At 46.3% G+C, this 27,843-nt stretch overlaps 2 protein-coding genes across 8 annotated transcripts in view; one reads left to right on the top strand and one right to left on the bottom strand.

The window, feature by feature from the left end:
- Positions 1–27,843, top strand: part of FBXL14 (F-box and leucine rich repeat protein 14) — a 429,592-nt gene that overhangs the window by 199,554 nt on the left and 202,195 nt on the right. The window lies entirely within an intron of this gene.
- ERC1 (ELKS/RAB6-interacting/CAST family member 1) overlaps positions 1–27,843 on the bottom strand; it is a 294,829-nt gene that overhangs the window by 141,624 nt on the left and 125,362 nt on the right. For all 7 annotated transcript variants that reach the window (XM_072954473.1, XM_072954472.1, XM_072954475.1 and 4 more), the window contains 5 exons: positions 26,561–26,698; positions 25,174–25,314; positions 24,081–24,221; positions 18,207–18,400; positions 6,706–6,841 (listed from right to left, as the gene is read on the bottom strand). In XM_072954473.1, the coding sequence (XP_072810574.1) occupies positions 6,706–6,841; positions 18,207–18,400; positions 24,081–24,221; positions 25,174–25,314; positions 26,561–26,698 (750 nt within the window). The remainder of the gene's footprint in view (positions 1–6,705; positions 6,842–18,206; positions 18,401–24,080; positions 24,222–25,173; positions 25,315–26,560; positions 26,699–27,843) is intronic.

The following is a 27,843-nucleotide window of genomic DNA, read 5'->3' as shown; positions in this document are numbered from 1 at the left end:
CCAGAAACACTTGAAACACTGTCACATAATCGCGTCTTAGAAGAGTCACGTGTGAACCTAAGAAAATATTCCAAAGATCTCACGAGGGGCAGTGATTTTTGGTGAGTGTGCGACAGAAAAACTGTCCAAGGCAAGTGTCTCCCACCTCCAAGGTCAGTAAGACAGAATGGGAGGCCCCCACCCTCCCCCTGACCGTGCTGGATACACCCCATCAGACCACGCACAGGTGCTGACCTCTCCCTCAGCCTCTGAGCAGCATTAACAGCCTTCTCGTGCCTGCAGGGAGGCCAAAATCTCCTTTTTCTCTCCCACCTCGACTGGCCTTTTCATTTCAGGTTCCTGCCAAGCCCCGCCCTCTCCTACTTGGTTGCCCCAACCCGCCACCCCTGCTCTATACGGCGAGTGTCCAAGAACTCAGGGAGTGAGGGCCCTGACTCCACGTTCTTCCACAGATGTTTTATTTCCAGATGGTATCACTGGGCCTTGTGAATTTCATTATGACTTTTATGCTCAAGTCTCCAGAATTAATTTAACTACAACAGACTTCTCTAAACTCCGAATCGGCACATCGACTGCTGGCTCGACCTCTCCATCAGGACATGTCCCAGACAGACACCGCCACACAGTGAAAGCGGACTTGTTCTTTTTGCCTGGCAAGCCTGCTTACCTCGCCGTCAGGGCTCCCCCATCTTCTCACTGAGCGTCAGCCACGCTGAGGACCCAGGACCCATACCCGGTCCCTTCCTCCCCCTTAGTGTCCCCTCCAATCCATGAGAAATTCTGACCATTCTGCCTGACGGGACATCTCAAATCCATCCTCTTGTCTTTTTTCCCTTCTGAGCCTCCAGAAACCTTTACCGTCGACGCTCACCTTCATAAGGGCCTCTTGCTGTGACCCGAGCTCCTTCAGAGGAGGGAGCCCGTCTGTCTTCCACCATCACTATTCACACAAAGCAGGTGTGCCACACATATTTAGTGAGACATACTTTCTTCATAACCACTCTCATCCCATTCTAATCCACGGTCCAAACTATGCAAGAAACAGTATTCTCCAAATGCACATCAAATCCTGACCATCTTTAAACTGCTTCACCACCTGTCAGACTTAAACTTGACACCAGCGCCTCCACGGTCGGCAGGACCAACACGCACCAGTGCCCGTTTCCCACCTTCCTCGCCACACTCACCCTCCGGCATGCCACGCTTCCCCCTCAACGGACGGGTTCCCTCCACTTGAAACACTTCTCACCCGGCTTTTTCAGATCTTAATGTCACGCCGTCAGGAAGGACGTCTCCAGTGCGCTGCCCGAGTCTGCTGCCCAGCGTCCTGCCCTCCCCCGTGATCGTTCTCATGCCCGGTTTATTTCCCTATGGCACTCACCATAGTTCCTATTTAGCTGTTCCCGTGGGTTTATCATTGCTTTCTCCCCCATGAGACAATGTGCTCAGAGGGCAGGGAGCATGTCTTTTCACGGCTGCATAAACTAAGTTTAGCAACAGAGCACTACACTTAGAAAGCATCCAACAAACTTATATTGAATAAAATTGGTTGAGAATAATGCGCCCATGCTGGTTCATCGACTGTACCAAATATGCCACCCTGCTGAGGGGTGTTGAGGGTAGAGGACGAGTGCATATGTGTGAGCGGGGAGGGCTATGTGCAAAACTCTGTGTATTTTCCGCTCAATTCTGTTGTGAACCTGAAACTGCTCTAAAAGAATAAAGTTTGTTTTAAAAAAAAAGAATACAAATGCAAGATACCAAGCATGTCCAAAGAAAATGAGTAAAAGTACACCCAGTACCCTGGAAGGACACAGACTAGTCAAGGCACATCAACTCTGGTGACACCAGCCATACCCTCAGCAGCATCACGGCTTCTCAATCTGGGTCAAACCTTCAGAACAATCAACACGCTCAACTCAATTCTAAAACACACAGTGGCTTCAGGCTGTCAAACCACACGGAGGACACACAGTACCCGCATCGCAAATGCAGAGATGGCCCGTGGGAACCCAGGACGCCCATCCTGTATCACTGCATTCGGTGGTGAGACGCAAGGTGTTTTGACCCGACTGCACGCACACTCAACACCGTGAGTTCACACTAGTACCTGAGTCCCGTCTAGCGCCACAGGGTTCATTTAAGCCTCCCCACTTCACTCCTCTGCAACTTCCTTCTCGAATAGTGAAAACCTCAGCCTTCATGACCTCCGATGCATTTCTTTCATGTAGGCACTGTTCTTCGGACTTCCGCTTTGCTGTACTCAAGCAAGTGGCCTCTGAAGCTTCCCAGGTCAGTCCCCGCTTCTCCACCCCCTTGAGGGTGGCTGTGCCACTCATCGATAAAACAGGCTCACCTGTTAGTGTTCGTACTCCTTTTGGGGTCCCCCCGCCCCACATCTTGACTGGTTTAGTTTATTTAGTTTTAGAGCATGTGAAGGACACAGGAAACACTACACCGGTTCTAAGAGTCAGAGATATGACTCAGATATGCTCAGAGAAGTGTCACTTTCTCCTCGAACCCACAACCCCGTCAGCTTCCCCTTCTTCCTACTGCTCCTCTCCCCACGGCTCCCTGAGACCACTGGTCTCGTTAGTTTCTAGCTGATCGCTCCTGTTTTCTTTCCCAAAAAGATCAGACATGTGTGTATTTTCTTCTATCAAGAGTAGCAAACTACAGAGAGCCTTCCTTCTGTGCTCCCCGCCCGCCCCCACCCCCAGCAGGATGTCCTGGAGATTAGTCCCCGACCAGCGCAGCAGACGTCGTCCTCGTCCTGTTAGGGCGGCCCGGCTCCACGTGGATGAGCCACAGTGGATCTGAGTAATAAGCAAGCAGGTTGTCTCCAATATTTTGCAATTAGCACAATACTGCAAACAACCTTGGCACATCTGAGCCCTGAACAACGGGGGTTAAGCCAAGCACAGTCAGTCAGCCCTCCACACCCAAGGCTCCTCCGCGCTCACGGACTCCAGCTACCACGGACCGGGGACGGTTACAGTACTTACTGCCGGAAAATGTCCGCATACAAGTGCACCCTCGACTTCAAACCTGTGCGTTCGAGGGTCAATGCTGCATGTATTTTTACACTGTTGGAGACGTAGCTTCGCATCCATCTGGGCACTGAAGAGCTGAGGCGGCCAGCCGCTGCATGTGCACACGAGGACTAGGACCCACATAAGCAGTCGCTCCGGGGGCTTTACAAGTTACCGAGAGTACAAAAGGGCTTCTAAAACCGAAAGGCCTGAGACTGGTTAAGACAGACCATAGTAATAACTGTTCAAAACACAGAAGTACAAACAGGATGCAGTCGAGTGGCAAAGTGACACCTGAAGAAGGGGCCTCCGTAACCGAGGCCAAGATAAACAGCAGCTTGCAGAGCGCTGAGGTCCCCCCATCCCCGCCACCACTTCCATCTCCCAGGGAAGGAATCTGCTTACTCTCCTCAGGACACTTTCCAGGCTGCGAGCTAAGGACAAACAGCAAAGTCACAGCTTATTCCCAAACTCACTTCATGCCAAAAAGAAGTACTTTTACTCTTACCTAAAGTATTTAAAAAAATGGAAAATGGAAATGAAATGAAGCTATCTTTTCAGAACAGTTTCCAAATAAAACATGGAATTTTGAATCAAAGAAGAAACGCTCAGCACAGCAAGGACAACAAACGCACAGACGCTCCGCTCAGCTGTCAGGAGGACACCCCACACGCGGCCCCGGACAGAGGAGCCACGGGGAGCCAGCACGGTGACGCCACCGACACGGAGTAAACGCGTGCAGAATGGGCCCGGACTTTTAAAAACACACACACAGGGCCTAAAGAACAGGAAGGAAGAGCACAAGGCACAACAGTGAAAGAAGGGAAGAGATGCTGACCGGGAAGGAGCGCGCACCCAGCTTCTGGACACCGGCGGTTTTCTAACTCCTGAGACGAACACTTTACATGGACTACTCACACTGCGTGAGTGTGTGCGTGTGTTTTACGTACTTCTTCAACGTATGTTAGTTCTCAGGATAAAGAAAAGAAAATTAAAAAGTAGAACTACCACTGTGTGGTGAACTGTGACCAGAAAGAGTGAGGCCACCAGTGAGCGTAGCACCGCAGCCGGCAGGCAGTGCGCAACAGAGGCCAGACCGGACCCTCTGGTCCAGACCAACTTTCACTCTTCACTAACAAGAAAACAAAATACACTATGTGTTTACTAACACGATCAGCAGAATTAATCTTCGGAAGTTACGGTGGCATCTGATAAAGATTGAATATTCATTATTCATCAAAGTTCAAAACATTAATTACAAAGTATTTCTTTTTAACATGGTCAAGATTTTTTAACCCTAGAATTACTATTGTGCAAATAGTGGAAATACTAAAGTAATTCCTCCCTTCCGCTTCACCTGCTTCATGAAAACATCAGCCGACGGACCCACATGTATACCCAGAAATTTAAAGCAAAGCCAAATCCAGGTAATAAGATCTTTTTTAATGCACATCCTCAGTCAGCTGCTTGTCTTTGCTCCTAATCCCCAAGGACGCTACGGTGAGCCACCTCTCCAAGAACCCCCACTTCTTTCAGAGGGACTCGCCCTCAGAGACCACCATCCGGGCACCAGGGAGACCCGCCACCACTGGCCGTCATCTGCAATGACACTGGTAAGAAATAAGCAGCGAGGCTGTTGAGTAAAAGAGCCGAGATCAGACCCAAAGCGCCCCATTTGTAGCACGTGCCGGTCCACAGGCGTGAATCCCACGTGCGTCCTGTTATGTCCCATCAGGATCACCTTCCTGACCCCACTACCTGACTCACTGAGACACCCGGGAAAGGGGCTCATCACCCTCACAGTTTTCTCCGTACATAACGTGTAAACAGTCTGACTCACTTGTCTATCGGGTTATACGGAGAGGAAACACGAGGCGACCCCCGAAAGCACTTCTGGTGTCACTGTAACCAACTGACAGAACATTAAAAGGGCACCTTCCGGCTTACGGAGTCACAAAACATTAAACGGGGGTGAAGAGGGGAGAACAGGACACATGAAGCAGGGAAAGGGCTGATGTAAAGAAGGGCTTGTCTTATAAAACAAATAAATATTTTCTTTCCTTAAAACCAATGGGATCCTAGTCCAGAAACAAGGTTGAATTGAAATCCTAGAAACAGCCGAATTATTAAATCATGTCATAAAATATAAGATGCCAATTCAAACGCATGAGCAGTGAGATAATTTCCTAAATAGTTTAGTGAAATTGTTAGCAATGAAAAAAAAAGACCCTCACTACACAAAATACTGTAGAATTATTTATTAAAAAGTAAAGATAAAAAAAAATGAAAGCCCCAAACAACTTAAAAATATTTATAGGTAAATATTTATGCATTCTCAAAATGGGGATAAACTAAGCAAGAAATTCATGGGGGAAAAGCCGCCGTAGGAGAGAGAGAGAGATTTTAATTACATTAGTAAACAAATGAAAATTTAAGACATGAAAAACACTCAGCCTCACTGGTAATCAGAGAAATAAAAATTAAAACAAAAATTAAATATTTTCCACCTATCAGATTGGCACTAAAAATGAAAAAGGAGGAAGAAAACGCATAGGAACAAGTGTTACTGGCAAGAGTGAGGAAAAACATATTGATCTGCTTTTTTCAAAAGTTGGTGCATTTTAGGAAATTTATACTGTTTCTATAATCAGTAAAAGTTATATAAAAGAGAAATTAAAAAAGGAATTAAAAGGATTTTCATGTCTAAAATGAATCTGTTATAAAGCCGAAACATAGCTTCTACGTAGCCAACAACAGCTCCTCCACCTCTGCCCAGGAGGGACGCGCGGCCCTGCAGCGCGGCGGACACGCCCTGTCAGGCCAGCCAGAGTTGCAGCGGGAGAAAGACAATCTGGAGGTGGCTAGTGGTCTCAGCAGGAGTTTTAAAAGATTTCCACCAAACCTATGGAACCCGCTAAACCTTAAACCTCCATCCTGACAGACCAGAGATCCTGGAAGTCCTGGTGAAAATCACGGCCGAGCCGCTCAGAAAGCTGTGTGCACTCGGGTGACAACCCGACGTCCCCGAGACGGGTTCCACACCCTCTGCCCCACCGCCGAGGGACGGCGAGCAACGAGGGGTGACGGGCCCAGGCTCGGGCACTCCTCGGTCACTGCGCCACTGTTACTGAGCCTGGCTGAGCCTCACCTTGGCAGTACCTGGGTTTAAACACCAATTCTTTCCCCAGTGAAGTGAAACAGTGTGTTTCATACATCCTGTATGACTGTGGATCCATCCTCTAAACGGAATTTTTAAAAGGTAAGAAAGAGGAGGGAGGGGGAAGGTGAGACAGGCGGGGGAGAATGGGAAAGGAAGAAGGAAGAAAGAAGGCAGGTAGACATCAGCCGAGCCCAGCAAAGCACCTGAAGGAAGGGAGGCGGCACACAGTCACACTCGGCCCCTGCGGCTCCCGGACCCCGCTCGCGGCGGGAACAGGGGACTCACCGACCGTGTGTGACCGCCACGGGGCAAGGCCGACTCTCTCCTGTGCTGGGGCTTCCTCACAGGCTACGGGGTAAACTTGCCTTTTCTACGCAAAGCCATGCCTTCACTGCTAGAGTGCTGGGCTGAGAGGAGGGCGGCACGCAGGGTAGGAAGAGAGAACAGAGGACGAGGCTGAAGAGGGGGAGCAGAGCGCCGGCCGGCCGCCCAGCCTCGGGCGCGGCCGCTCACCTGCAGCTGCTGGGAGCTGTCGGTGAGGTTGTCCTCCCGGCGCCGGGCCTCCTCCAGCATCTGCGCGCTCTTCTTCTTCTCCACCTGCTCCTTGTGCTTCAGGTTCGCTACCTTCTTATTCTGGTCCTTCACTTGCCTGTGGGAGGGGAGGAGAATCAAGCTCTTCATACACACACAGGGGAAAGCATGTGTTTATTCACAACTTGCACCTCTGACACCAAAGAACAGCAGCAAACCAACAGGCTTCTGGCTGCAGGACCCCTCCAACGCCGCCCAGGGCCTCCCTACCAGTGGCAGCAAACTGGTGACAAGGATGCTTCAGGAACACGTGGCTAAGCATGTGCTTTATGAAGCACAAGGAAACCATAAAACACAGGCAGGCACAGTGTGAAACGGCAGAGAAAGGAAACCAACACAGAGATTTTTGCTGGAAATGTGGAAAGTCTCTTGACATCAATGCTAGGAAACTGCAGAATGACCAAGGAAGGTGTGTAACACAGCTCCAACTTAGTGTTACTAAGTAATTCAAACTTCCGAAAGGCTGTAAATAACACAGGTGTACACAAAACGTGACACAAAGATGGAGGGAGCCAGCGTAAGCAACAGAACGCTCTCCCTAATTCTCAGCTCACTGCCCAGCCCCCCCTCTCCACACTAAGATAACTGACACCCCGAATTCTGCGTTTAAGGTCCCCTTGTCCCTATCACCGTCACGCTGCTCATGTGGATTCTCCATTTAGTTTGCGTGTGTTTGAAACTTGTGACGTTTATCAACTTTTTTCTCTTCAGTCTATGTCTTGAGACTCATTAATAAGTGTGATGTAGCTTTTCTATCCCCTCCATTTTCGCTGCAGCATGAAGTAACACATGGGAACGGTGTCCCCCCCTTTCCCAAGGTGATGGACGACTGGGTTGCTTTCATTTTTCTTGATATTACAAACAATATTACGCTCTGCTATTCCTGGCCAAGAGATTCTGTAAGGTCTGGGCCTCGAAACTGAATTGCGTGTTCACTAGTTATTTCTCAAGTAATTGTATTCACTCACATTTTTGCTAGTAATGTGCTAAGAGCACCTGTTACACGTCTACACATTCACTAACGCCTGGTCCTACTCAGCTTGCTGAATTTTACCAGGCTGGCAGACACAGACAACACCCCGCTGCAGCCGTAGCACATACGATCCTCGCGACTGTGAGAGCGAGGGGCCTCCCCTAGCCTGCCTCTGGCCTGACGTGCGCCCACCCTGCTCACCTCTGTGCCTCGACAGGGACCAGAAGGGGTCACCTGAGGTACACTCTGAAACACAATCCTGTGGTGGCATCTGTTTTCACTGCTGGTGTCTAAGAGTGTGTGATAAACCAAGAATGCTGAAAAGAACAAACACGCCCCTGACTACTGAGGCCGAACTCCTTTTCAAATGGTAACGGGCCATTTCTGTGAAACAGCTATTACGTGTTTTGCCCATTTTTCAACTAGGATATCTTCCTCTCAATGAACTGTAAGTTTACTTATATATTCTGGGTAACAGTCCTTTACTCTTACATGTTATGCAAATATTCTCTTCCAACCTACGAATTATTTTCTGATTGCTTTATGGCATGTTTTCATTTACAAAATTCAAAAATTTTAATCGTTTCAGATGCACTCAGCTTCTCCTTTATGGTTTATAATTTTGTGACTTTTTCACAAAATCTTCCCCAACCCAAGTTCGTAAAACTAGTCCCCTAAAAATTCTGTAACTGTGTCTTTCACACTGAAGTCACTCATCCACCTGGAAGTGACGGCGTGTAGGGTATGAGGTACATACAGAACTTCATTTGGGGGGTATGTGCGTGGTAAGAATAAAATCTCGTTCTATATAGACACACACACACACTGCTGACCGACTGCCCCAGCAGCATTTACACACGAAGTCCCTCTGTGCCTGGTGTCTTTCCATATTTCTGTGCCGCCACGTGAACGGCTACGTCTTTCTAAGAAGCCTGAATATGCATCAAATAAGGAAGGCCGTGCTCTCCAGCACTGTCCCGGCTCTTCCTGGCCCTTTGTAGCCCTCAAATAAACGTCATTTGAAACAGTCTGTGAAACACGGAATTTCCTTCTCTTAGAAACAGATCAATATGCCGTTTGATTTAAAGTCAAGTTCTCAAAAAGACCCAAACTTGTTAGTAAATCTGTATTTTAAGATGCTACCAGAAAGTAAAAGATTTAATGGCTTTGTAGAGATTTTTTAGCTTCCTTAAACTGTTGTTGTACCTGAATCAACTGAGTTGAATTATAATAACTGAGTTAAATCCAAAGTCAACTTACACCTTTTATTACTCTTCAAGCAAAAAAAGAGAAGCAATAAAAGAAATTCATAAACGAATAAATCCTTTAAAATCAGATTCTCTACTGAAGATTTCCCATCATTGTTACTACAGTGAACAATGAAATTTTGCTCTCCCCTGGTTCACTTCACAAGTGTGCTTTCTTCTGCAATGAATATGGTTTATTCAAAATAGGAATTGCATGAAAATGTTGAAAAACACAAAATAAAACTGAGTCTTTGTTGGTAACAAGTCAGGCGGCCAATAATGTAGATGAAAAAGGAACTTTTTAAAAGAACACGAGAAATGCCAAGACTGAAGAAACACGTAAAAGAAGAAAAAGACAGGCTAAAAACCGTCAGCGAGGCCGAGGGCTGGCAGGGAGGGTCACGTCAACTGCAAAGCAAGAGCTTCTAGGAAGGCGGGGGGCAACCATCCACCACCCCGGAGAGGCCGGGAGGCCCAGGACCAACACGGCCACCGAACATGGCAACGCGTCCACCACCGAAGCAGTCCTCGCAGAGCAGTGAGAGAAGAACCCAAACTACACTGGTTTGAACAGTAAACAGGAAGTGTGAACGTGGATGCAGCTGGCAGAAATGGTTCTTTCAAACACCGTACAAATGAACAGAAAAGATCAAATAAAAGTGAGATTCTGTAGTGAACTGAAGCCAAGGGAACCACACCGGGAAGGGCTGCTCACGTGTCTTGTTGAGGATGGGGAAGCTCGGATAGGTTTCATGTTTGGGAGAGTTGGTGGAAAGGACGAGGACAGAAGAGGGGAACCAAGGAGAAGCAGGGTTCAGTCTACGGACAAGGTTCTGAGAGCTGCTCAGAGGGAAGGAGTGAACAGGCAGTGGGGCCTCGGGTCGGAGCTGGGACATCAGGCCCAGTGGCAAAAGCAGGTAAAGGGAGAGGACACACCGGTGAGACGGCGGACCCGCAGGGAGACGGAAGCGCACAGTGTGAATCTGCCTGAAGACCCTTGACGAATCAGACTACCCTGAATGATCAGGAAGCAAAGGTTTTATCTTATTTTATTTTTAACATACTTACACTCCATACAAATTGCTTCAAGAGAGTCAAAGGTAAGGGGATTTTTTCAGAAATATCATTAAGCATTGAGAAGAAATATCAGCGGGTAGAAATGGGAAAGAGAATCTTCTTCAAAAAAAAGCCTCAACTTCACCTTTCTACCCAAAATAGAGATTTTAGCTCCTGAACAGTAGAGTCGGAAAACACCATTACAGAAGAAACACGTCTTCTCTTCTTCTCCACGCACACAGCTCTGCACTGGGACCCGCTCTGCACCCGCTGTGACTACAGCTAGGAGTCACGGAACGGTGTGGTGTCTCAAAGAGCCTGAGACGGAGGGCACCAAGTATGACGTCTTGGGTCAAACAGGACCCCAGGGCCGAGGCAGCTCCGGCTCCCGACAGCTACCCTGGGCCAGGCACTCTTCTAGGCGCTCTCTGTATCAACTCTTCGGATGTTTACAACGACCCTTCGGATTAGATACCCATCCCGGTGCCCCAGATGGGAAACTACAGACGAGAGATCCACCTAAGAAAGTCGGGGTGACCCGGGACTCCAAGGCTCGCACTCGGATCCCAGGCTTGAGAGCGTGCAACGTAGAGCCCTGAGGCTGAAGTGAGGACATCTGGCTTCACATCTAAGCACATCAATTCCCAGCTAGCAGACCCGAGAGAAATCACGCTACCTGACCTCAGATCCTCATCCGAACAGTAATCTGTCCTGTGTAGCCCGTGCGCCGGCTGTGAGACTCAGACAGCGGGTGCTCTCACAACAGGAAGTATACACGATGTCACTGTTACTAGAAGACAGCTAAGTAAAACGCACACGGTATCACCAGGATCACTCTGTGAACCGTATCAGAACTCCTCATGCCCTGATTTCCACTGCCACGACTCGTACGCAAAATGAGTAACTCTCAAATGCAGGCTTCTGATGGTTTTCTGCCAGCCTGTCTTCCTAACTTACTTACTAGTGAGGATGGACAAGCTACTGAATGGGCTCTTACGTGTGTTACTCACCTAAGAGTGGACGTGACAGACCTCTCCGCGTACCTGCTGGGAGGCTCACCTGAAACAGAGCACGTGGAGTCCCCTCCGTGGAGCCTCGGACACACCGACAGCACTGCGGCTTGCTGCCTTGGTTACCACCTTCTGCCACCAGCGGACTCTCAAAACAAGCCCCCAGTTGAAAGGGTACGTGTGGGTTTGCGTACGTGAAAGAATTCGAAGGTTCTTACACAAACCCCAAGACTCGTGGCAACTTCCCCTCCCGCACTCACGCTGCCCTTTACCTGCTGCTAGACGGTAACAGCCAGAATGTCTCTGATGGAATGTGACTAAGTTACCTGCTCGGCCTCACACGTGCCTCCTGACTACTCTCTTTTGAACTTTGAATCCACTCTTCCGGTAAATCTAAGACTCATGACATTTTCCGCGCTCGTACACGAGTTTCTCGACACCTCGTTCCTGGGACGAGCGCCGTCACTGCGGCTGCTCACGAGAGCAGACGGCGCGTGCGTGCACAGTGCTCTGCTACACGGCTTTGCTGTAGGACAAGCATACTGACCTTGAGGTGAGACTGAAGAAAACAGCAAATCCAGGAAGAAAATGCGAAAGAGAAAGTTAGAGAGAATTAATAAGGGCAACATTCAGAACAATATTATTCACAGACACAGACAACACACAGAGCACAGAACCAGAGAAGGGAAAAGTCACAAACTGCACAGGCACTAAAAACCAGTAATTTCAGATTTTCAACAAGTGTATTTTCCTGTTAGATTGCACCACTGTACCTTGATGGACTTTTCTAAAGGAACAGACTTTGTCTAAAATTTACCACCTCCTGGGGTGAGGAAAAACATAATTTCTTAAACACAAAGGAAAAGAAGAGGTCAGCTCTCTGCTTCTCGCTTAAGTAGACAACGGTGATGTCACAGAGTTAGCCGGCTTAGCCTTATACGCACCCACGGCAGAACTGACCGCTCCTTTACCCACCCGGCCCGTTTCTTAGACCCATGTCATCCACGCGCAAAACAGAAAAACACTGACAGCATCAGTTACTCTAGAACACAGAACTATAGTTCATCTAGGACGAATTTGAAACAGTTTTCTCAAATGTGAAGGTAGTGTTTTCCTAATTACAACCAATATCTCTCCTTCCAAATCTATCAAAATCTACTCCAAGTGGTGCAATCTAAAAGCAATAATGAAATGGAAGACACGGCTCTACAAACGCGGATTCATCCTAGCACGGCTCGGCGTACGGGGTGCGCCCGCCCAGCACACAGCCCCGTGCTTCATTATTGCTCTTCCCAGGGACAGGCCGTTTTCCCTCTTAAAAAATTAATCAATTTCACTGAAATTAGCATTATCCTCCAGACACTCAGACGTCTAACAGCCACTGCCATCCGGTTTGTCTTCAGGATCTAAACTTTACCTCAAGAGGTTCATTTCTTGAATTCAAGAACCATTTCAGTTTGCACTTTAATGTTTTCTAATGTTTCAGTGCTAAAATGAGTTTTTAAAAGCCATAGTCAGAATAATGAAGGGTAAGGATCACAAGATTTATCATCCCCATTATAAATAAAACAGATGAAAAGCAGAGCAAACAAAATGACAAGCAAAACGCCTCACAATTGCCCAGTGGGCACACAGCAGACCCAGGATAGGACCCGAGGCTTCCTGACACATCTCCTGGACACACGCTGTACGTCCAGTGATGCTGACAGGTTCCTGAAGGGATCTATAAACTTCCACGGGTCTTTGACTTTTGGGAAACAACACAGAACGCAGACAATGTTCACGGTCAATGAGAGGCCAGTCTCTGAACGACTGTTTTCTTTTATTTGTTGTTGGTTAGGACACCTTTTAAGCTAGAATAATTTTAGATCAACATGGACACTCCCTGAAATCTCATGTAGAGGCAAGGCTTCATATGAGACTCGGGGAAGTCCTCGGGGGAAAAAGGTAAGCGTATTCCTGTCAGGAGTGAGCCACCTTAAGCATCGTTCCACCTGTTTTATTGTTCAGGAGTCATATGCCACTTGGGCATCAAACCTTAGCTCTTGGGAAATAAATTGAGGAGCAAAAAAATCTGCATGTAGAATAACTGTATATAATTCTAATGTTTATACTTTAAAGTAAAAACTTAAAGTAACCACTAAACAGAAATTTCTCTTAAGACTGTAGTAAACTATAAGGTGCTGTGCCCACAAGAAACTTTGGGAAGACAGCCCAACAGAACTGACCGTGTAATTTATTCTTCTTTTAAATGAGATCAGTGAAATTCATTGAGGAGGAAGAAGAAAGAGACAAGTGGCTTCCCCAAACAGCAAGCTGAAGCGAGCGGATCAGATAAAGAACCAGTCGTCCTCCGTCACAGACTCGCAGCATCTTTCTTCTCCTTTTTCTTTTCGTCTTTTTAGCGCACAGCCCACTCTCCCTCGCAGGAACACACAACCACCACGGTCATTTCTCCCCTGTTCCAACTGTGTCAAGACCACTTCCTCCAACCCTGTACTTCACCGATCAAAGACACATGACCGTAAACTTCAGGAAACTCTTTAAAGAATCATTTTCCTCATGATTGTATACCAGTTTATGTCAAAGCTACATACAGCTTTATATTAATTTCTGTATGGGAGATCTCTGAAGACAGCAAGCTGAATTATCAACTCAGCACTTCCTTACAGAAACTTATTTACAAATATGAAGGCTAAATATGTAGGTTTATATTTCCAGGTCATACTGTGCCACAGATGCCTGGATACACTGAGATATCAACATAAAATCACAAACATAAAACCCATTTTCCTAAAGAAAATGTTAAAAAAAAAGTAGGTCAATTCAAATAAATAATCTTTCAGGATGCAGTTAAAACAGTCAAACACCTAATTATAGGAGTAAACACAGTCATCTGGTTACACACATTTAAAATGGAATACATGAGAAAATAATGTTCCCTCGGAAATGCTCTCCTACACCCCCACATTCCCTGAGACGATTTTATTCACTCTGCATGCATCTTCAGTATCAATTCACCAAAGACAGAAGATGCACCATTAGTTTATGTGTTAGAAAGAAATTTAAAATACATACATAGCAGTTAAATTATGCCATTACTCATGCATCCCAGTTTCAGAGGTGTTAACAAGTAAATATAAAAGAACTGTGACAAAGAGGAAAGAGGTTATCTATTACTTTTGCTTAACCTACGGATAGAAAAGTAATCTCCTTGAATTGTATTAAATAAGAATACTTAATGCATGTGAATTTACTTATATTTTTACAGAAAGTGTATGTGCATTGGTAAACACATTACAAATAAAAAAGAGAACTAAATATAAAAATATTTCCAGTTTAACCAACAAGTGTATAAGGGACTGTTAAATCGCTGTCTGTCTGAGGAAAGGTCTGGACACACGGGTGATGGGAGATCAGCGGGAAGGGACGGGGGTGATGAGACAGGCAAACGAGGGAGGACCTCTGTCTCTGTTGTAACGTGTACTTTTTGGGCTCACAACAACGTACAGTCACAGGACAGACACTGTAAGAAAAGCACAAAAAAAGGAGAGAGAAATTACCACCTAAGGGAGGTCAGTAAAGGTTTTTCCCCCTCAAGAAAGATGACATTTAAAAGGGTTCGGATTCCACAGATGAGTAAGGGCAAAGGAAATCTTTGTCAAGGACGAACTGCTGAGGAGAAGCAGGTAACGAAAGGGGCTCCTCTCCTGATCCTGGGGTCCATGTCTAAAGGAAACAAAGAGTTAAACCTACTGGTACCAAACCGGAAGCTGGAAATGCCATCCTGCAAAGTAGCTCAAGCTTGCCGACACATTTTAAAAGATTTATAAAAAATAAAACAGCTCCATTTTCATTACACAAAATTTCAGATACTAATAAGCTTTAATAGCAAATACAAAACTCAAAAGGCCACATCCTGAAGCCACGAGGTTTAGGCCTAGCATCCATCTTAGAGTTTTAACTTCTCCAAGTTCCTCCTCTTACACACGCACACACGTGCAAACAACACCCCAGATTAAATCTCCCTCCTGGCACGACAGGAAAAAGCTTCCTCATTTATAACTACTTACAAGACTGGCCCAAGACATAAATGAACAACCACACAGACCCCAGTTCTCCTGCCCTCCTCAGGGTAGTTACCGCAGCAGGACAGGGCCCCGGCTCCCGCTCCAGTTCACGTCTCTCCCTGCGCTAGAGCTCTAGGACCTGAAATCAGCTGTCCGGGGTCCCAGATAACTGACCATCTTCCATCCAAACGACCTCTCAAGCCACTGCCTTTTAACATTGGTCTCACCAATTAAAAGGCCAAACTGAAGAGTCCGAAGTTCAGCAAGAAGCCCCTCAAAGACCACAAGGGTAAGTCTGGGAATTCTTCACGATTTAATCTGAAACTTTTAATACTGGAGATTCTTACATAAGCGCCTCTTCAAGAAGTCTTAAAAGAATACTAAGAATTTTATTTAGTTCAATGACTGTAAAAGTCTGCTTTCATTTTTGCCCTAGAAGGTTGCTGAACACTAAAAATGCATTCTACGGGGGAGGGCATAGCTCAGTGGTAGAGCGTGTGCCCAGCATGCACAAGGTCCCGAGTTCAATCCCCAGCACCTCCGTTAAAATCATAAATAAATAAACTTAATTACCGCCACCCCAGCCCCCGCAAATGCACTCCGCTTCCTGGGCTGGGATGGGACTACAGCTCACTGGTTCAGAGGCCACCACTTAAAGGGCAGCTCCGCGTAAGGACAATCACATACAAGATGGGCTAGAAACCCAAGACAGTTATAACCCACGGTATCAGGATCTTACCAGAGAAAGCACACACTTCATCCACCAGCAACGGCCCTACGAGGTACCAGTCAGCGTGACACGTAACTGGCTGGTCTTTAATTCTGATCAAGCAAAACCCCCAGCAGGCCCCAGCAAGAGCGGCAGCCGCAACTCCGTCCGGCCCAGAACTGCGGCCTGGCGTAACACTCACTTTCCCAGGAAGTCCCACACAAACCCCCCTGACGGCGTGGGGACAGAAGCCTGGCGTGGAAGGTACAGGCTGAGGGAGCCTGGCTTTCTGAGAAACAGCGTGGCCAAGAGGGGTGTGGACACAGGGAGACACGGGACCAAAACCCCAATGGAATAGGACCGTGACAGGACAAATCAAAAGGAGGGTGAAGATACTCAAATGATAAGTGACAGGGAGACAGACGCCCACACATGGGAAACAGCGGGATGGCCACACAAGAAGCAAACGGTTAGTAAGACCAGAGCAGCTCACGTGCGCCTCCTCCCAGCCCGGGGCGGGAGCTCAGTGACGAGTTACAAACCAGCAGCAGCTGAGTTTCAAAGCTGTTTCTTTTCTTGGTAGCCAAGAAACTTTGTGTCAAACCCTAAAACAAAACTACTGTGCTACACAAACAAAGAATAAAACTCTCCATACTTTTTCAAATTTGTAAGCTACGTTCTATGGAAAGAGTAGGTCATTTACAACTCTTCCCCCAGATGTGAGAAACACAGGGGTGGACAAAGGCTATCTGGTGTGCTCTGGACGTCAGCTATAGAGTTAATCCTATTTCTTACTGTCGTTCAAATCACGTCCATCTCCCAAAATCAGTATTGGGTCCACAAATGAACTGAAATGTTTTCCAAGCAAGTGGCCTGGAAAAGCAAGCAATCATTTCAATGAAGAATTCTAATACCAAACAAACAAACAAACCAAAAAGTAAACCTTTATCAAAGACTTTCTTTTCTGAAATATTGAAATATATTTAGTGAGAAGTCACTAATCCATCAAAAGCACGTTATCTTTGACACGCAGGACTGCTGTTGATTCAGGCTGACCCAAAAGCAGAGAGGTGTGTACTCATGTAAGTATGTGAGGGGCACACGTGTGCTGTGTGCGCGTTTTGTACGTGTGTTGTGTGTGGTGCATGTGTGTGCATGTTTGTGTGTGGTGTATGTGCGTGCATGTGTGTCTGCTGAGGGTAAAGGTGCGGTGCAGACGTGGAGAAGACACACAAAACACACAGGATCTAATTCCGAGACTGATGCTTTGTTAATTCTGACTTAAAGAATTTTATCCTTCATCTCCTCCAGAATGAGACCAGAAAACACGATAGACTTAGTATCAAAACCAGAGGAAACAAGTGAGTGGGAGATCAGCCGTGTCGTGCGCTTCAGTTTAGTGAGAAGAATCCTGAGGACTAGACTTTATTGTTTAAGTTTCTTGAAAATCAAAATTCAGGAGGAAAAAAATAACTTCTGGGGGGGAAGTATCAAGTCTACCGGTAACCTGAAAACATAAAACTTAATAAACCATCTAGGGAAGCAGTCTACTGCCGCTCAGCATGTAAGAACACAGAAACAAAATATTTCTATGAATGAGGCTCAAACGGGCACACGGAGGAGTGACCTCCCTGTTACTGTCCGTCTCTCTGACTGTTCACACACCGTGATGAATGCAGTCCTCCTGAAGAACTGCTTCCAGGCCCTTGTGAATTTATGTTAACTACGTGGTGTAAAAGAAGAGGCCAAGAGGCCTATTTTCATCTTTAGTGCAAAATACCCTATCAAGAAAAAAAAGGACAAAATTCAAAGAGAGCTATCTGGCTGGTTCTATTCAAACTAAGCTCATGTTGAAGAATTCAAAGTCTAAATTGCCTTCAAAGTGCTCCTCCTTCTTCTAAATTTGACCTATGTGACGTAATAGCTTGCTTCTCCACAATACAAAGTCTAAAAATTCATAGCCCAGAGGAGCATCAGCTCAACAAAAAAGGTCTAAACCAGTGGAAAAAGTTAAGTCCTTGAACTTGGGGCTCCTTTGCTCCTTTAACAGATAAACGGGGAGCACGCGGCTACCTGCGCTCTGGACTAGCCAGCGGACGCCAGCTTCTTACTCAGTGAATACTTTCTCTCTCCAGTCGATGGTGTCGAAGTCCACAGCTTCCCAGTTTACTCCCGTTCTGTGTGGCCTTAGGGACTACAACAGCGAACTCACACTGAGTCAGGACAAAGAGGAGATAACATCGTAACACCAGGCACTCAAGAACCTAACTTCAGAGAAGCAGGTCTACTGGAAAAGCACGTCCCCCGAAGTGCACGGTCTTAAAACCCTGCTTCAGCCTTGCAGCTCCCCCTCCTTACCTCTCCAGCTCAGCAATCTTCTTATCTTTGTCATTCTTCTCATTTTCCACCTCCTTCAAGATTTCCAAGAGGCGGTCAACTTCCGCCTGGGCCTTGCCAGACTCATCTTGGTACCTGGCAACCTCTCTCTCCAGCTGCTGTATCCGCTCACTCATCTCTGGACTGGCTCTGGCTTCCAACGTTGCCTCGTGTGCCTGCAAAGAAAAGTGTCCAAATTCCGTCAGATAGTCGTACAGTGGCGGTGGGAAGACCGTGTCCCAAAAAACCACCTATACTCCAAACGAAATAGGGTGTTATCAAACATCAAACAGCTGCCCTCAATTTATAAGGTTTTCTCTGCTTAAATATTACAGAGGCAAAACATTAGCAATAAATGTGAAAACAATTCTTAGATTTCAAACAAATTCGTTTTAAAAACAACAGACCTCTGAATACTTATTCTGAGGCCAAAAGCCATGCTAAGCCGAGAGCTGCCTCAGAGTCTAGCGAGACGTGCTAACCAGCCGCCAGGCGACTCCGGCCCCTCCAGAACGACGTCAAAAGCTGATCTTCCTACAGCCAGTGCCCACGCTGAGAAGTCCCACAGGCCCTCCCCGCCACATACCGACCGCTGTACCGAGCACGCACGGACCACACGGCCTGAGCACCTAGAGCCACACAGGTCCTGCGGAGGCGGTGGCCCAAGAACGGAGTGAGATTACGGAAGTCGCTCTCCCCACACGTGGACCTTGTAATGCGAGGGCTCAGGATTTTACAAGGTAACAAGACAAATAAATTAACAACCACGTTAAGAACCTAGAAAGGCCGTTTTTTTTAAATTCAGAATCCTGTTGTAAACGGTAACTATACCTCCATGCGCTCTGAAATACAAAGAAGTTTCAGTAATTAAAAACTTTCAAGTCTTCAGTTTTCCTCCTGAACCTCTAAAGCCATGCGTGTATGATGCACTTAACGAGAGTAAAGGGTAAGATGTCTTATTTTTCCTTATTCAATAGAGAACAAAACATACTTAGTCCCTTAAAATAATTTTAAAAAATGTTATCGGGGGAAACATCCATTCTTGTTAAATCTTCAGAAAACGCTGATGCAAAACATCCTGAGTGAGAGAGAAACATTTCTAAAACTTGGGCTAAATGTCTTGCCCAAGCGACAGCTGTGCTTTGAGGAGTAAGTCCTTTACTGATACCTTCTGTTACAGGTTTAGTCAGTTGTGAAAAGACACAGTTACTAACAATAGCCTTTAAAGGAGACTGTGTTGGCAGATGTGTATTTTAATGTTTTAGCAAAATTTTACCCTAAAACTTGTGTGATTAAAAGCTACAACAAAATAAGAGCAAGGGAAAGAGAGGCAGGCCTGAACGAGCCGCCTCACCAAGAGGGAAACGGAGCGCAAGCAGCACCGACGCCCCCCCCAGCCGGGGGTTCTGTCTCACGGGGACTTTCCACTCCGTGTTCGCCTCAGAAAGCAGCACAGACACACCCTCCCCAAGTTCGGGGGGGAATTCTGGTCTCACGGGGACTTTCTACTTCGTGTTCACCTCGGTGCACTTTACAAAGAAGTCATTTTTTTTTAAAAATCTAGAGTTCCTTCTTGAGGAGAGGAGAAATGAGAGGGTCAGTGCATTCACCCTTCCACGCGGTCGTAAAACGCTCGTGCAAAACACAGGGAAACGCCAGGCAGGCCCCCGCGGCCCCTGCCGGCTCACTCACTGGCTCGGATGGCTGGCCTGGCACCTAGCACTGTCTCAGGGTGCTGAGGGGAGGCCGTCAGCAGAAGAGAAGAAAGAAACGTGAAAGGAAACGGTACAGGAATGGAACAAGCAAGGACAGAAAGTCAGCGGTTAAAAACCTGAACAAAGACATTCAGAGTCTACTGGATACTTCTCTCCAGAGGAGGGGGAATAATTAAGCATTTTAAAAAATGTTGATAGTTCAAAAGTCACATTTCAAGGCTTTCTTTAACAATTCCGAGGTTATTACCTTAAAATTAAGACACAAAATATCAAACTTCAGGTACAGGGTATAAACTCTTGAGCTATAAACAGGTCAAAATGACTTCAAGTTATCATCATCTCAAGACTAGTCATTCCCTGCTGCAAACAAAACAGGGAAGAGGTTTTCTTTGAAAATTCCATGATAAGCACAGTTTTCTGAATTAATATACATTAGAGCACAAACCTCACACCAGATATGGTTTTCAGCCAGAAGAAAGTACGCCAACATCACTTCATGTAAACCTACAGACAGGCTACACAGTGACACAGACTCTAACACAGAGGACCGAGGCGCAAAGCCTCAATCCACTAATACAGAGGACCGAGGTGCAGAGCCTCGATCCACTAGCACAGAGGACCGAGGCGCAGAGCCTCGATCCAATAAGCTACTGAGAAAAATTAAAACCAGCAAATAAGAAACCACCTGACAATACTTTCTCTGCCTTTTTTCTACTTTTTTGCTTTTTACCAAGATATAACTGACATACACATTATATTACTTCTAGAGGTATAACATAATGACTCAATTTATGTACATATTGGGAAATGATCACTACAGTAAGTCCATTTAACACCCATCACTACACAGTTGTATACATATATACAAATATAACAGGAAATTCGTACCCCTTGACCACCTTCACCCATTACACACACACACATCACCCCCTTTTCTGGCAACCACCAATCTGGTCTTCGTATCTATCCGTTCAGTTTTTGCTGTTGTTGTTGTTTACATTCCACATACAAGTGAGGTCACACAGTATTTGTCTTTCGCTTATTTCACTGTCCTGCTTTTAAAATGCAATGATGCGAGGGACGCACACCTATCAGAGAACAGGGGTCACAGGACAAGTTTCCCCTCCAAAATCAAGAGACAAGGCAAATCCACAGAGTGGCAGTTGAGATCTGCTCACTCGAAGCGGAAGCTGTCCGCAGAAGCACTTACACGGCCTCTCTGAGGAACTGCTGCAGGCCGAGTGTGGACAGACCAGGGAAGAGTGAGAAAGTCCCAGGGGCTGCAGTTTTGGGGAGCTCCCCCAAAGTTCACGGGCTTTACCTCCAGGAACCACCCAGGGTCTCAGTGAAGAGTGGACAAAGACCCCACTGGTTCTGGCGCGTGGGGGGAGAGTAACCAAGGTGAAGTGTGCCCCAGGCGCCCCCATCCAAAGACAGACTCCCCAGGAGTGACGATTTTTACAGAGCTTTGTCCCACCTGGGGGAAAGGCATTTCTCCCACTCGAGCCCCTGCCAGCTAAAAACCAGACTCAGACATTGACACAGAGGTTGGAATTATCAGACAGGGAATTTAAAATAACTAGGATTAACAGATAAAGGATGGAACAGGAAAAGGAAACAAGATCCAGGAACAGACGGGCAATATACGCAGAGAAACGGACACTCTCAGAATCAAAAGGAAATGCTACATACAAAAAGCACAAAGACCTCGCTTATAATGTGGAATCTGAATTCATGGAAGCAGAGGGTAGAAGGGTGGCTGCTGTGGGCCCAGGGAGGGGCAAACAGGGAGATGCTGGCCAAAGTGCACAACTTTCAGTTGTGAGGTAGGTCAGTCCTGGGGCTCTAACGTACAAGATGCTGACTGTGGTTAACAAGGCTGCACTGCATACCAGAAACCTGCTAAGAGAACAGGTCTTAAACAGTGTTCTCAACAACCTATGTGTCCGTCAATGGATGAACGGACGAAGAAAACACGGCATGTATGTATGTATGTATGTATGCACATGTACACACACAGGAACATTATTCGGCCATAAATAAGGGGAAATCTTGCCATTTGCGACAACATGGATGGGACTTGAGGGCATCATGCTAAGTGAAGTAAGTCAGACAGAGAAAGACAGATACAGATGACTGCGCTCATATGTGGAGTCCAAAAACAACACGACCAAAGACCGAGCTCACAGACACAGGGAGGGGACTGCTGGCTGCCAGAAGCAGGGAGTCAGACGCAGGACAAATGGGTGAAGGTGACGAAAAGGAACAAATTTCCAGTCACAAAACAGTTAAGTTCTAGGGATATAACACACAGCGTGGTGACTACAAATAGGTGTTGCATATCTGAGAGTTGCTCAGAGAATAAATCTTAAAAGTTCTCATTACAAGAAAAAAATTTTGTAACTATGTATATTGATGCATGTTCACTAGACTCTTGTGATCATTTTATAACATATAGAAATACTGAAGCATTATGTTGTACACCAGAAACTAACACAACACTATATGTCATTTTTACTCCAATTTAAAAAAGTGTTTCCACCACGAAAACTAAAAGGTGACGAATGTGCTAATTAGCCTGACTGCAGTAATCGTTCCACAGCGTACACCAAGGCTGAGTCATCGTGCTGCACACCTTAAATATATACAGTTTTGTCAACTGAAAAAGCTGAGGGGAAAAAAGTCAAAATGCATACTGCAAACTCCAGGGTAACAATTTTAAAAATTTTTAAGAAATATAGTAAATATTCTAAGAGGAGAGGGAAAATGGAATCATACAAAACAGAGCAGAAAAGGCAGAAAAGAGGTAATAAAAAGAAATGAAAAATAAACAAAACAAACAGAAAACCAAAGTGACCATCTCCTTCCGGAGGAGGGCACCACGGAAGCAGGTTGATGGGAAAACATCAGTAATTTGATCAAAATGAGAAGTTACAACTGTCCAGAGTAAAACACGGAAAAACACGAGGAGAAGAACACGATGGGCAGGAAAATGACAGGAAGCCAGGACCGCCTCCACCCAAAGGCCGCTTCGCTTTTCCTCACGATCCTAAATACGAGGTGTGAGAGACCAGACAAACGACCAGCGGTAGAAGGATCAGCATTACAAGAGGGTTAAAAACAACAAACAGAAGATGCAGGGCTGCCATCAACAGGGAGCTGGGAATAGTAGTGAACACCTTTTACTACTCTCGACAGGTGCCGCTCGGCTTCACAGCCCTAAGTGCGTCTAGCGGCTTCACCTCCAACATTCCACTGTTCAACAGAAAACTGTCTCCACTTACTCAGTGAGAGGGGAGAGCCAACTATCAAATCTCCATTAGTTAATCTCGAAAAAAGTCTCTTCCTACTTATCCAAAAACGTATTCAAAAGTAACTTTAAGCTACCGGATTTCCTTCTTTCCTTAGCTTAAGAACATAGCTTCATTTTTGGCATAACCTAAATAATGATCCATTAAGAGGGGTTCATGTGGAGCACACAGGAGCTGACTGAGAACAGCACCTGCAGTCTCAAGACTGGACTGCACCCCTTTTATCATTAGTAAACGTATGACCGGGACCCAGTTCATCAGAGCTGACAGCTCCAGGATGTACATGGAAGTGCCCTGAAAACCACAGACTGCCAGATAAGCCCTGGACAGCCAGACGTCAACGAAGCGGACGGTAAATGTCCGCATCGCGTCCATGAAAGTGCCCTGACAACTACAGACTGCCAGATAAGCCCTGGACAGCCGGACGTCATTGAAGCGGACAGTAAATGTCCGCACCGCGTCCTCACACCCACGGGTACGGGGGTCAAACTGTCTGTTACATCATCTCCTCCTAGGAGAGCCTAACGCTAGTGGAAGAAAAACAGCCGATCACAGAGACTGTTACATTGTGGTCTTTCTACATTTCCTCTAAAAGGAGCTGCATATTTTAATCTTCCTCTGAACTGTCAATTTTCTGTTAGTCTGGGGACTCTCGGGAGTCAAGTAAAACTGGGGTAAGAATGCCAAGAATGCTAATCAAGGTATAAATAGCACTTCGAGCTTTAGGAGACGGTTACTCCACGGGTAAGTTACTCCACATGAGCACTGTGGAGCTTCCTCCCACGTTCTTATCCACAGCAAAGCAAGAACACGGGAGAGTTTTCTCTAACCTTTTTCAATTGTGATTCCATCTTCAGACACTCCTCCTTCTTCTGCTCCAAAGCAATTTCTAGTGTCTTGAGCCGCGAGTCCTTCTTCAGGCCCGAGGAAGCCAGGGAAGAAGCGTGCTCCTTCAGATCCAAGAGCGAAGCCTGCAAGAAGCAACGCCAGAACGCACGGAGAATAAATACCACTTGCTAACACAGCGGACGTTTAAATTCCTCAGCTGACCTTGCCGGGGGCTTGTAGCTCCTGGCCACCCCTACACACCGACGTGCTTCCATTTCAAGGACATGAAGTATAGAACGACGGTGTGAATGCTGGCTTTCAAGCTCTGACTAAAATAAATGAATTCCCAGTGGAATAGTGACTGGCAGAGCTCCATCACCACATGTCCCTTCCCACAGAATAAGCAGCAGTAGACCCAGCTCCGTGAACAAAAGCGGTCAGCCTCAGGAGCCACAGCGACCTACACGGGGAGTGCCTTTCCGTTGTGGAAGAATTCTGCTGGAAACTGAAATTTCCATAAATTTTCCTGATGGCGTCACAAAGAGAACCCTGAGAACGTCCCTAAAGCTCAGGATTATCGGATTACAAGGCAGCAGGCATTTCTGCTGTTTAGGTGAAATCATGAGATTCCCTAAAAGTAAGGTCACAGTACACCGTCACCTAATGACCGGTCAACAATCATTGAAGATTCTCTGCCAACGAGGAGGTGATCTTCCAAGAGCCGTGGCAGACAGCCAGCCCTCCTTTCGTGTATTCCTTCTGTCCATCCCCCTTACCATTAGCACACGATTTCTCCAAATGTAACTGGAGAAATCTCGTTATTTTAGGATCTATAAAATGTCTTTAGCGAGTAAGAAACCAACTCATAACAGCTGAAAGAAGTAAGAGGTAAGACTCAGGAAATAAAGGATTCAGTCTACTCTATCTCTGTAAGGTCCCGAAATAGCCCTTAAGGTCTTCCCACGAGCCCAGCTGTAAGGGTATTTTCAAAATCTTCGATCAGATACTTTCTATACGCATCACGTGAACACCAACAGTATGTACACACAATGCACTGACAAGCAAACCACGTCATCCCATTTTGGTGATCTCTACCTCTTTCTCTGCGAGGTCGCCTTGCAAGAGGCTGACTTTTTCCTTCAAGTCTTTAAGATCCTTCTTGTAGTTATCAATTTCCTCCTGCTTTTCCCGCTCATCTCGGTCCCGCTGCTCTTTTAAGCGTTCGATTGTCCGCTCCTGGTAAGACAGCACATCAGTACGTGAGAGCACTCGTTCCATCACCCGCGTCAGTACGTGAGAGCGCTCCTTCCACCCTTCCCACCCCGCGTAAGGCAGCTTTTAGCTGAGAAAACTTCACGCCTCCATCCTCCACTCAAGACAGTGACAAGCTGCTAATAATTCACATTTTGAAGAATTCATCCTTCCGCCCATCCTGCTGTAACAAACATCGGCTTTGTTCTTCTGATCGCCCTCAGTTTCTTTTCCTATAACCTTAGCCAGCATTAGATGTCCCGAAAGCATTCCTTTGGGATAATCTCATTTATTCAATTCCCAAGTAACAAAAAACCTATACATATGCCCTAAGGACAGTAAGTAGCAAATATTTCTTCTCTCTATGTAATTCACGTGTTGCCTACAGAGCAATGGAAACAATCCACAATTCACATACCAAAAATGGAGGAAGCTGGGGAGATTATAATTTGTTGAGCTTAAAGCATAAAGAAGGGTAAAGAAAAGAGAAACCATTAAAAGATACTCAGCAAGTCTGAAAGTTGAAGCAATTTAAGTATATTTCCGGGTATTATTTCTAAATATATTTGGGGATCAAGCCTTGGTCCCTGGCAGGCAGCCTGAAACATTCTGAGTCCAAGAGGCTTAAGGAACAGTGGTGACCCTATTTCTTAAAAAAAGAAAAAAAAAATCCAATTAAAATGCCCCACCAAGATTCTTTAAGCCTCCTTCCAAGACATTAACACTTGCCATCTGGGGCCCCTTCTTTATTTAGTCAGCCATTCCTGAAAAACTAGGTTTGCTCATACAGGGAAAAGGAAGTGGCACGGCCAAGGCCAGGAAGACAGCAAGCACCGGCATGAATAACTAAAGCCCGTGAACGTCCGAAGTGCCGTGCGGCCGAGGAAGAGCGCCAGTCCTGCCTCCTGACGGTGAAATGTCTGAGACCCCCACATCACCACGTTCCAGCTGAGCATATAAATAAAAAGAACGCTTCTTTGTCTTCAGAAGATAGTACATGGGGAGCAGGTGGCTGATTCTTTAGAAATTCTGGCCACTGCCCCGTTGTGTGGGATCCGCCCTCCCTCCCCCTCTTACACCAGGCATGTCAGCAGTAGCACAGGGGCTCTCCTCCTTTTTGCCAAAGCAACTTCTTCCGTCTTCTCTACCCAAGGCTCATCGCCAGACAAATCTCAGATCACTGAGGAAGCAGGAGAAACGTGTGGGCGAGGGGTCTGGGCCGGCCGCTCACCTTCTCGGCCAGGGCCTCCTCCAGCGTCGTCAAGGCGGTGTCGGTGTTGGTGGTGTCGGCCTGCAGCGACTTGACTCGCTCCTTCAAGCTACTCATCTGCTTTTCCTTATCTCTAAGTTGCTCTTGGAGATTTTCAATCTGAGTTGTGCACACACATTTAAGGGGGGGGAGAGGAAATTAAGAGAAATTACAAAGAATCACAATAAAACTCATTTTAAGTTGGAAACAGGTAGATTAGGGTTGTCTCTCAGTGTGTGTTCTATAGTAATAATTTAATCCTAAGGGTTTCAGAAATGTATGCAAAAATTTAAACGTAGAATTTACAGCCAGAAGAGAGAAAACACACACATGGGTATGGGCACAAGTGCATAGTCACAAATTTCTAAAGAAACAAGGAAAAGAGCCAGGGAGAAATAGACAAAAAACTGTTCTTATATGTCAGCGTTCAAGTTAGATTCTTATACTATCTTTTATCCAAACAGCAAGTATTTTCCATGAATCTCTTACTGTAGTTATTCATTCCTTCATACACATCTACACGCACTCACTGACTCAGAAAAAGTACTGACAAACCCTGTATTACATGCCAGGCACTCGCGATACAAAGAAAAATGAACAGACCCATGTTTATTACGTTACAAGATGCTACGAGAACTTTACGCAGCTGAACCCAAGCCGCAGCCGGGCTCCCGTGCCCTCCTGAAGCGCACACTCCACTCTGCACAGATGGGAACCACCAGGGACTCTAAGCAAGGAAAGGCTCTGGTCAGTTCTGCATTGAGACTGATGATTCTGACAGCTGTGGAGAAGAGATTTAAGGCGACGCACACAGACGTGAAAACAGTGATTAGGAGATCACACCAACTCAGGTAAGGTATTCTGGAAACTAAACAAGGTAAGAGAGATGGAAAAGAGGGGATGGGTTTGTGAAACAGCGTGGAAACATGTTACCAACAGGCAGATTCAAGTACACAGAAGGAAAAACAGGAAGCAAAAATATGAAGGAACTGTAGAGAGAGATTCTTGGTAAACCAAAGGCAATTATTTTAAAACTCACAAACTTCATTCTTTCATACAACACACATCTGAGCTCCTGCTGTGCTCCAGGCACTTTTCTAGGTGTTCAGGATAGAGAAGTAATCAAAACAGACAGAAATTCCTGCCCTCCAAGAACCTGCATCCTATACGGCAGACAGCGAATGAACGAACACAGGGGAGGATGGTGATGTGAGGCAGGAGGGTGTCAGCACAGTGCCCTCTCAAGCCAACACTACAACCAGCTG

Source organism: Vicugna pacos, chromosome 34, assembly GCF_048564905.1.
Source record: "Vicugna pacos chromosome 34, VicPac4, whole genome shotgun sequence".
Classification (NCBI taxonomy): Eukaryota; Metazoa; Chordata; class Mammalia; order Artiodactyla; family Camelidae; genus Vicugna; species Vicugna pacos.
This window is presented reverse-complemented; position numbering and strand designations above follow the sequence as displayed.